This window comes from Amblyomma mixtum, chromosome 3, assembly GCF_055824585.1.
Source record: "Amblyomma mixtum isolate Tamu chromosome 3, ASM5582458v1, whole genome shotgun sequence".
Taxonomy (NCBI): domain Eukaryota; kingdom Metazoa; phylum Arthropoda; class Arachnida; order Ixodida; family Ixodidae; genus Amblyomma; species Amblyomma mixtum.
The window spans coordinates 53,153,148-53,164,200 of record NC_143014.1 but is presented as its reverse complement, the minus strand read 5'-3'; the positions used below and the strand labels follow the sequence as shown (position 1 = coordinate 53,164,200).

Sequence of the window (11,053 nt, the reverse complement as noted above, 5' to 3'; positions counted from 1 at the left end):
TGCGGTTATATATATATATATATATATATATATATATATATATATATATATATATAGGTGTTGCGAGAGCATGAAGTACTTCACTGCTTGCAGGAGTATATAGCGAAGTATACGCTTCATTAAAGGAAACATATTTATTGGACTCGACGTTTCGATCGGAAGAAGATCGGTCTTCCGATCGAAACGTGGAGTCCAATAAATGTTTCCTTTAACGAAGCGTATACTTCGCTCTATATATATATATATATATATATATATATATATATATATATACACTAGTCATTATTAGCGCATTAGTGAGGCGATGGAGCGCGAATTAAGCCTATGCTAGAGCACGGCTACGACCTTGTGAACATGTACACTGTTAAGCAAAGCACTACTTGCAGAAGATTTTTATTTACTCCATCACGAGGCGATGGTAAAGTTCCTGTAACTACCCTGTAAGGTTCTGCGACTGCTCCTCGACATGCTTATATCGAGTAATCGAGTATCTGTTGATTTACGTCTTATGCATGAAAGGAAGAGACTGCGCAGAGCTGTCGACTACCACGAAAGCACGAAGTGACACCATTCGTGGCTCTGCAGTTGTGCCTGACTCGCGGCCGTGAATTTGTAGACAAGTTCATGCTTAACCTAATAACTAGATCTCGAAGTGTCAGCTGAGAATATTTTCAGCGATTGCCATTTCACACAAAGAATGGTGACGGTGTAGCGCGAAATGACGACGAGAATGTGACAAAAACACGTTAAATAAGAAAAAAAAGTCTTCTCCACCTTAGGTCTTCGAGAACACAAGCTAAGAATTTTCATGAACGCCATTCACCACGCTGCAGTGCCATCATCATCATCATCATCAACCTGACGACGCCCACTGCAGGACAAAGGCCTCTCCCATATCTCTGCCATTAGCCATGCCACATGCCACGTCCGGCCACCCAATCCCCGCAAACTTATTAATCTCATCTGCCCACCTAACTTTTCGCCATCCCCTGCTACGCTTGCTTTCTCTTGGAATTCAGTCCGTTAAACCTATCATTTTCTTTTCCATAGCTCTCTGCGTTGTGCTTAAGTTGAACCCTTTTCGTTATCCCCACGTTTCTGCCCTGTAGGTAAGTACCGGTAAGATACAGCTATCATATCTGCAGTGCAAAATTAGATAAATCAAAAAGTTGTTCAGCATGCGGGCTGCCGCGAACCATTGTTCAGCTACGGAACTTTGAATGACCTTGTAGCGAATGGCTCATATTTCAGTCTTAGGTAACTTCAGATTAAAGCTTCGGCAGTGATTTGCTTCGAGACAACAAGGTTCGGATGATCATCGACGAACCACTCGAGAGATCAGGGAAGATCAGTGAAGATAGTGTACACCGTAAAACGGCCATAAAAAAGGAGAACGTGCCGTTTCATCAGTTCACGCATAATTAAAAACAGCGGCGCAGTGACAAGAACGTTCCTCTCTGCCTCACAAGAATGCTGGTGGAAACGCAAGAGTGCGCGCAAGACAGCGCCTGATGATCTTTTCTTCGCGCACTCGCTAGATAAACGAATAGGCCTGGTTTATCCCCCTTGCGCTCCCGTAAGCTCTGGATTCACAAACTTTTCTCTCTTTCTTCGGGAATGGACTGGAGCAGGCATCTCTACGACGGGCAGCCCCCTGCGTTACGGGGTGCCCTATGAGGAGGAGGCGCTCGCGCGCAGAGGCGGCGGCGGCGGCGTCGAGGGGATGAAAGGGAGATCCCAGTCGCGTCGCATCTTTACTGCCGCCGGCTCAGGCCACGTTCGATCGAATGTTCTCAATTCGGTCCCTCTGTCCCGGGCAGAACTTGCAGCGCAGCGAGCGGCCCTCGAAGATCTGCACGTCTTTCCTCTTGCAGTAGATGATGACAGCGAGGAGAAGCAGGAAGCCGAGCAAGCCGCCCCAGAGTAGCAACTGCTCTTGTCTGCGAAGAGAACAAAAGCAGCCGCGCAACAACGCACAATGAACCGACGGGCGTGCTTATCGACTCGTCGCGTTCGCAAATGAACGCGAAAGCAAGCGCGCACTGCTCGGCGGGGGCCCCGCGACGGAGGGGGGAACGGGGGGCGGGAAACGGCGGTCCTTTCTTTCTTTTCGCCCCTGTGCCCTTTCGTCGTGCTCGCCTGTGCGAATGCGATGCTGCGCGGATGTACGCATACTTTCGCTGGCATCTCGAGAGGCCCCGAAGGAAGAAGTGGTATTCGCGTGGGCCCCTTTCGCTGCGCGCGGAAAAATAATAAACCCGCGAGGGCCGATAAACGGCGGCGCTGCAGAGCTGCACTTGTAAGTGGTATTATAATGATTTTACTGCGCAGCCATTTATACATTAGCACGAAGATATGCGCGTGCACGCGCGCGAGCTCACAAGCACAAGCAAAATGATCGCACTCTATTGTGTTCACACTGCGTTCTTTGAATTTTTTTTAATATATATATATAGATATGTTCCGTCGGGGGAGGGCGATACTGACAAAATAATAGCCATTCGCGAGCTCTCCACTTAAGCGTCTAATTATCGATTACCCGAACGACATAAACACGTCCAAACTTTTTGAGCTGCATCATGCTTCAACACGAACTGTACTCGGAATAACCCGTTTGCGAAATAGCAAACACTACACCGTAAGCTATTTGTGTGCGGACTATAAAATTTCCTGCAAATTCGTTAAAATAACCATAGCGACATGGTGGAACAATGCTCAAACCTACTTTGTTATGGCATGAAACATACTGAGTAAAAAATACACGCAAAAGCAACAGCTCATGCGAATCGCTGACGCCACGTCTGGCACGAGGCGACGCCAGTTGGAGAACGTTCCCAAGCCAGTGAATGGCCTCCACGGAGTTAGCAATCAAACATGACGGTAAATTAAAGGAGTGGCAGTTGAAGCGCTCCCTATATGCGGCGCTTCAAACTGTTTGGCCACATCAGCCCGCACGGCGTTTCCACCAACTATCACTGCACGGTATGAAAAGTTATTCTACAAGCGCTCTAGATTCCAGCCGTTGAAATTGTCAGTACGCAGTGAAGAGTCAACAAGTCACTGACAGCTCCCTGCGAAAGAAAACAGCGAAGCTCGGGAAGCTATTCTCATCCGCTCGGGCAAGTTACGGGGTAAAAGGCGCAACGCGCAAAATTACAGGACGCGCAAAAGCTTTTAATGTTCGCATGCTGCTACGGCCTAGCGACAGTTTACAAGCAAATGTATAATGCTTGGTTCTTCGGAACTATGCAAGAATTACTTGAAAATTCGGTTTTTATGGCCCACAGAAGAAAGCACAGGAACTCTTTCAGCCATAATTTAGTTTTTTACGCTTATATCAGTTAGCGACTTTAGCAGCGGTAGAAACTTTATATCCCTTAAGTCCCATTTGAGAGAGCACGCAATGCTATTTTGCCCCATAGCTGAGGGTTCAGGTAGATGAGCAGCATGTGGCTATACGGGAACGTTAACACTAGACACCTTTAGCATACCGTGTACCGTGTTACCGTTACCGTTACCGGAGTACCGGGTGCCCGCCCACCGCCGCTGAGCCCGCGCTGATTGGTCCCGATGCTCCCCGCGCGCGCGTAGCTGCCGAGTACGCGGCGCCATCTGGCGCCGTCAAGGCGATTTGCGCATGCGCATTGGCTGCGCGCGGGCTCACGGTACTCCGGTAACGGTAACGGTAACACGGTACACGGTATGCTAAAGGTGTCTACTAACTCGCTGCACGAAGTGTGCAGCTTTATGAAGTCAAAATGATCTCTATTTCGTGATGGGGTCTTGTTCCACTCCATCGTCCTAGTTTGTTTGTTTTTTTTACTGAGATACCTTATTTCTTCGTTTTATTGCTTGGTAGCTCTTCGTCAGGTGCAGTAAGCGCATAAATACACCATGCTTTCTCATTCGCGCGGGGCGTTTCTCGCCGCAAAACAACGCCTGTCGTTACTTATGCAGCGACAGGCGTTGTTTTGCGTTTATGACACGCCACAATAACAGCATGTCGGCTCATTTTCGCGCCAGAGTCCTGGTGCAAAAGTGAGCCTAACCCTGTTAGCTAGGCACGTCAGAAACGCAAAGCCTCCCATTGCACCGTGCATACTTGTAAACCGCACCAATGTTCGCTTGCTCAGATACGGAAGTCGTTCCCATCTCCCTCATTGCAAGCGACGGCTTCGCGTTGTAGCTCAAACTTCTAAGTGTATTTTTGGTGTGTGAGGAATATCAATTTTACTGCGTTAGCAGAGTAGCCCTATTTCGGCGCAAAAGTCGTGGTGTGTGTACCTGTTTGAAGCCTCCTCCTAGCGGATCGGAGCGGGTCGGGAAACCTCCCGGGCACTTACCGGTAAAAAAGCCTCTCCAACCTACGAACCTCCAACCACCATCCACCAACCCACCTTTATCACCCGCCAACCAAAAGCCCATGCCAAAATCCCGTTCAAAGACTCAATGGGAAGGCAGTCTACGTAAAAACGAAATGTACAACAATACTGCTAACGCAGATTAGTGGTATCACATCGTATGATCGCCTGTGCATTTTTTTTTGCATTTTTTTTCCTACGTTTGCTGCGGCATACCAGAACCGCCGATGAATTTTTTTTATGTCTGATAGTACAGGGCGAAAGCTAAACAGCCGCCGTAGTGCAGGAGTCAGCTATGATGGGATGCAATCGCTTAAAGGAACTCTGAGGACAAGTTTAAGTTGGACAGTATCAACATATTACTGTGTTTTAGGTACAAATGCATTCACTTCAATGAAAACAGTGCTTTTTCCAAGCGACAAAAAGCAGAAAAGTCAAATAAAGGCTTCGCCTCCCCCCCATTCCCCCGTGGTCGTTTTCGCAAGGAAACTGAGATGCGTCAGTGCAGATTTTTGCGCGCGGATCCTTGAAGCTAGGAATCACCATCGTTCAGCTCCAAACGGTGATCACAAAATTATTTCGCCACAGACGTCAACAGTTTCAACAGTGTGGCGGGAAATTTTCAAACTTCAATTTTCTAGGCAATAAAGACATTTTTTTGCTGCCGGACAAACATCAACATATTGAGGAAGAGACAGAGAGTCAATTTTTACTATGAACCGAAATTGAATGCAGTCGTCTCCAGCTTCTCTTTAACTGTTCGTGTTTGTCCCGAAAAAAAAAATCTTTGAGAAAACGACTTTTTCTCGCTACGAGATCAGAGCAAAAGCTAAAATTTCCCTCTCTTTCGTCCTGCAAATAACTACGGATAACGCATTAATAAACACGAGCGGTAAGGCAGCAAATAATAAACATACACGATTTCAGACTTGGGCTTCTTGGCACAGCAGGAGTGCTTGCCATACTCGGTGCAGCAGTCGGAGTTTACACACTGGTAAACGTTGCTTGGGTCAAACCAGCCTTTTTCTTTGTCAATCAAGCAGTCCTTCTTGGCTGAAACGAAGGAGAGGAGAAAAATATACGGCTAAAATACAAATATGCAAAGTGAATAAAACGTGTCAGGCTGTCAGGCTCAGCTTCGGATCACCCACAGCGCTGAAATCGACACTTAATGTGTCACTAATTAAAGTCCTCGTGAATATGAAGGATATAAAAAATGCTTTCTATTGTCGAACCTCCGTCAATTAGTTCGAGATGTTCTAATCATGTCAATCATATGCGCTGCGTACACACATAGATATCACCCTTGAACACTCATCTCGACTATTAGCCAGTATGATAAGATAAAACATTCGAACCCAGTGACAATGGTTTTGTGCAATGTTTTAATGTCAACGCATGCAACATTAACGGTGCCTAATTTTCTGCGCTTCATTCTTAAAGGTAAGATCCAGGAGCATGAACAGGTGAACTAATGCCTCCACAAAACTTACAAAAAATTTTCAAGTCTACTTCATTTTTTCGCTGAATTTCTTTTTGTAAGCGACGAACATAGCAGCTATTGCATTCACAAACGTAAATTTCGGAAAATAAATATTTGTAACAAAAACTAACTACGCAGTTAACATCGCCACAGGACATGTTCAAGGTCGTGCTTAAAAGGAAAAAATATGGTAGAGCGCGGTAGAATTTCGCCACAAATATAATTCTCGGACTTCCACGTCTAGGCATCTCCTTGACGAAATATTACAGAAAATACCCGGACGAAGGAGTAGTACGGATGACACTTCTTCGTACGTGTCTTTTCTGCGCTGTTTTGCCAACCATGAACTACCACAAGACCACAGATATCCATTTCAGCAGATACTGCTTGCTCCGTATTTCGCATACTCGTTTAGAAGCCAAATTTACAGCTCCATTTATGTCTGTGCTTGTACTAAACACGCAGAAGAAACGCTCAAGCTCACTGCTCGTTACCGGAAGGAAATAAAAGTGCGTTTAAAGCAGAACAAATATTGAACATCGTAGTATGGTATGTTCGGTACGAAATACCGAAAAAAGCCATTCGCCTTTTTTTTTTTTTTGCGAAAAAAAACGAACGTGCTTAACCCAGTTCACTTTAACGCAGACATGTCATATGCACAGCGTAGGTCTCAAGGCCATCCCTTCCAGCACGCTAGAATAAATTAGACATGCCTTTTCTGCACAAGGAAATTATTCGAAAACATATCCTCTCGTTCGGTGCATCACTTGAAAGAATGTCGTACGCCAAAAAAAAGGACGAAACAGGAAGGAAAAACACAGAACAGGAAAGAGGCGCAACTTCCAACTTTAATAACAGGAAAGGAAACCAGGCGCTCTTTTATAGCCGCTTTTTTTGGCGTACGACATTCTTTCAAGACAATGTACCAACTAACCCGTCAAAAAGTTCTACGGTTCATCACTGGCCGCGAAAAAGACAAGTCGCGTGGGTAGGAGCGCTCAACACAAACGACGCTGACTCTACAAGAGTGAATCGATGGGCTAATTGATGCGCCATCGTCACAGCACAGTACAAGGCACAAGGACATGGAGAAGAGACCATAGACCAGTGCTAGTCTGTGGTCTCTTCACCATGTGCTGGTCCTGCTCGCTGTGTTGTCACGATAGTGACTCGTCGCTAGTTGTTCCTAGGTGTCTCATTTCTTTGCACCCAAGTTTCGTAATCAATGTTTCGCACGTTGAGTGCAGCTAATGACAGAGTGTAGGCACTTGACTGCATAGAAGCCTCCGAAATCACCTAGTTACAAACATTCCACCTGTGACGTATTGAACACGCATGCCGCACACTTGTTACCTGAATACACCACAGCTGGGAGAAAAATTAAGTGTCCTCCTGATTTAAAATGCAGTGAATGACCTAAGTTTGTTCGTTAATGGTCATCAAGTTTCTTTGGCACGTAAAAATCTATTTAAATTTAACTCTGGCTTCCTTGCATGATCTATCTTTTGCATAAGGTGGTGTAGCTATTATTTGTAGCCTACTTGTCGACCGCATCCTGTAATTATAAACTGAAAAGAAATGTTTTTATTAGCAGTAGCAAGCTTTTGTTTGTGTGTGACGCACGAAACCTACGTATCTAAGGAAATCCAAGGCAAAACAAAACAATAGTTATATGCATGTTAACCTCAGTATGGGTTCGGAATCAATCTATTTATGAACGCTTGATGACGTCTTTCGAAGTCGAAGCGGCAGGAAGACAGTAAGAACATGAACAGCTTACGAATGCACCCCTCCGTCATGGTTTAACGCTGTTCTTCAGCGATAGATATGCAAGACCTGCTTTGAGCTGTTTGCAGTAGTATTGGCTGAAGTCCTGAAAATAAGCGGCCGCCCTGGGGCTGCTTTGTACCAGGTAAGCAGACTTGCTAGAAAACCCAAATCCCTATTCCCTTCACGACTAAGCAATGAGTCATCATCAGCCTGACTACACCCACTGCAGGGCAAAGGCCTCTCCCATGTCTCTCCAATCAACCCTGCCCTTTGCCAGTTGCGGCGACTGTATCCCCGCAAACTTCTTAATCTCATCCGCTCACCTAACTTTCTGCCGTCCCCTGCTACGTTTGCCTTCTCTTGGAATCCATTCCATTACCCTTAATGAGTTAAGTAATGAGTGCGTAATAAAATATCCGGTTTAAAATAACCGACGAAACTCGCGTAACAGTGTGTCCTAGCCAGAACGCTGCGGCTTCGTTGGACCAGATGTACACACTTCTGGGTGTCTCACTCTCAGACACGCGTACACGCACACACACAAAAAAAGGCAACGCCACCCTCTTGAGCATGTATTAGGAGGAGTGAAGAAGAAGTAGCCGAGTGCCCACTCACCGGCGTGAGCAGCGCAGGCGAACGTGGACAGCCATAGCGCGACCAGCGCCGACGGCAGCAACTGGCGGTGGCCGCGATCTGCCGGCATTCTCGGATGCGTCTCCACGCTCGGTGCGTGCGGCCGGGTTGCGCGGTGGGCCACCTGTACGACAAATAGCGGTGCGCGGCCCGGGGCTGGCCACGGCGTAGGCCGGGGCCATTGCGCGGCAGTTCCTCCGTCATGCTCTGCGGAACAGAGGTGTTTGGTGGCACCGTCGTTATGGGAACCGCTGCCCAAGCGAAGCGCAAACGACGATGTAACGCGCCGCGGGGCGAAAGCAGCGGAAGATAACGAATGCCGCGGTCTACTTGGGATTCTCCGGAACGGGTCACAGCGCTAGCGGGCTCTACCACGGGCCAACACGTACTACGTGGCCGCACGAGCCGGGGCCCCGCCATGGACGCATCGGGGGCCGCTGCTGGTGTTCCTGAAAAGGGAAAAAAAAAATAGAGAAGAAAGGACAAAAAAAAAAAACGACATCCGCGTGAAGGCTTTGTTCGGTAATTGAGGCCAACCGTTGGCGCGCAGCTCTTGCGCAACGGTCACTGGAGCTGTACACTGTTGCGCTATTCAGCAATTTGTACCTGTGTGGAAGGAAGCCAACGAAAGCTGTCCCTGTGAGGTCACAAAAGCGGCCATGGATATATACAGGCGGATGAAGTCACTTGCGTCCTGAGCGCTGCCGAGTTCTGCCATTCACGCGCGAACAGAAACAATGCGCTGGCTTGTACGAGCAGGCCTACTGGTAGCGTCGATGCGTCGCTTTACCAATAACATGCTTGTAGAATCTTCATTAAAGCTAAGACTCCTTCACCCGCGCAGATGTAGTGCAAGCCTTCACCTGGGTAAGAAGATAAAAGCAATAAAGAGCAGCACTTTCTCTACCATGCTGGTTGGAGCATGTTAATGACACCAGCTGTGTTAAATCTCGGCGAAATGAAGAGGGGACAGAGAAATCACATTCTACAGGCACAAAATCATTTATCCGGAAGGAATTCAAGAGCGTCTTCATAAGAAATAGTACTCATTCGTGGCATGCACAATTCCTAAGCTGTATATTCGTTACCAGCAAGCATTTGCGAAGCATAACGGACAAAAATTTCGCTCAGCGCACGCAACGTGGTTGTCCAGTTAGCCTCCTGCTCAAAAGAAACGCTCCAATCTGCAAGGTAAGATTATTAACTATGTGTGCGTGCCGCACCACACCGCAGAGTATACTAAAAGTATTGCAAATTGTGGCCATTTGTAACGTTATAATGACCATTATTAGCAATAGATTTTCCGCACGAACATGACAGCGCAAACATCCGAAAAAAAGAAACACGCTAGAGTATTCGAAAAGAAGCAATTTAAAGTTTCTTCTTTCGTTCTGCTTTTTAGCTAGGATTAGCTTTAATATACTCGCGACAAGATGGTCTACACAAACAAGGAAGACCAGAGCACTCAACGAAATTGCATGGTGCATTAAAGAGGGTAAAAATAAAAACAAGGAGGGGATCCAGGCAGGACTTCCAAACCTGGGCGCGCTTCATGTGATACAATGCACTGTAGAACACCGGGGCAAGCCAATCTCCGTCAAAGGACCACCCTTTTTGTTTTCTACGTATAACAGGCGACGAGAGAACAGAGCATGCCCACGTTCCACACTCGCCACCACCGAAAGTTTCAATCGTGTCACACGAGATGAGACAGCCCGTGTGACAGCGACCAACGTTTGCCCCGGTCGCAAGCGCGTTCTTCGTGCAATATCGCCAAGCTGAATCCTTTAAGGACGCCTTTCACAAAGAAGAAAAGAAAGAACTATGAACGCGTAAGGCGATGTTACTTTATCTCCTTTCGACGCCATAATTCAATTGAAAGCAATCGATTTCTATCTTGTCTGAAGATTCCGTGTCGCGTGTTGACTGTTACGTAAAAGACACATTTGTTACTGTTTTGTCGAACTTTTATTGGTGTATAGTACGCTAAAGGGAGTAGTCGACAGGCTTTTCAAGTGGTTTTTCGCTGTTGTGTGTTTCCGTCGTAATATCTCCGCTCCTAGTAAAATTTCGGTTATTCCTGAAACGAAAACAGCATTTGCGGGAGTGATATTGCCCACGTTTCTTTCTTTTTTTTCCTCCTTGCGCGTAATCCTGACTGCGGAGGAGTAGACACAAGATTTAGAAGACCACAAAGGATGGGATTTGTTTTCTCAGCGTATAAGGATCTAATCCAAGAAGTTTCAATCGCAGGCTTTGCGGAGAAGGTCATTTAATGACATTTTCAATATTGGCTGACGGACAGCTTCAACATTTTCATGCGCACAGAAATCTACTTTGCATGACGTTAGTCGAGCAGAACAAATAATCGTTACGGGTCAGTTTTTTTCAACAAAAAATGATGACGCAGGACCCAGTCTCCCGACGAAGGGCGCGTTTTCTGAGAGTGCAGGCTTCAAAGCTTAATTTCTGTGCTAAAATGTTAAACGTGACTTGGCAACAACTTTGGTCCTCAGTTAGCAACTCTTAAATCATTATCATAAGTGTGGCAAATTTATTTCCTCGTATATGTGTTGTTTCGCTTGCCATCATGCTTTTAACTTTGAACAGGGAACCAGGGTCAGTGCATACGGATTTAAACTTACACGGGCCGCTATGCTTTGCTTCATGAAACGTCTACCACGAAAGGCTAACTGCAGTAGATGTAACTCTTCTACAGGGAGCAACTTTCAGGAGCATAATAAGCTGTCGTTCACTCGTAGCACCAACCATGAAGACTCCTGCTTATTTCGCGATTCCTGACCAG

General features: G+C 46.5%; 1 protein-coding gene across 1 annotated transcript; it reads right to left on the bottom strand.

Annotated features, from left to right (window-relative positions):
• Window positions 1–284: 284 nt before the first annotated feature.
• Window positions 285–8,725, bottom strand: LOC149350219 (uncharacterized). Its single transcript, XM_089576855.1, has 3 exons — window positions 8,230–8,725; window positions 5,279–5,414; window positions 285–1,940 (listed from the first exon to the last, which is right to left on the bottom strand). The coding sequence occupies exons 1-3, from the start codon at window positions 8,315–8,317 to the stop codon at window positions 1,769–1,771; spliced, it is 396 nt and encodes a 131-aa protein (XP_089432981.1). The 5' UTR covers window positions 8,318–8,725; the 3' UTR covers window positions 285–1,768.
• Window positions 8,726–11,053: the final 2,328 nt, after the last annotated feature.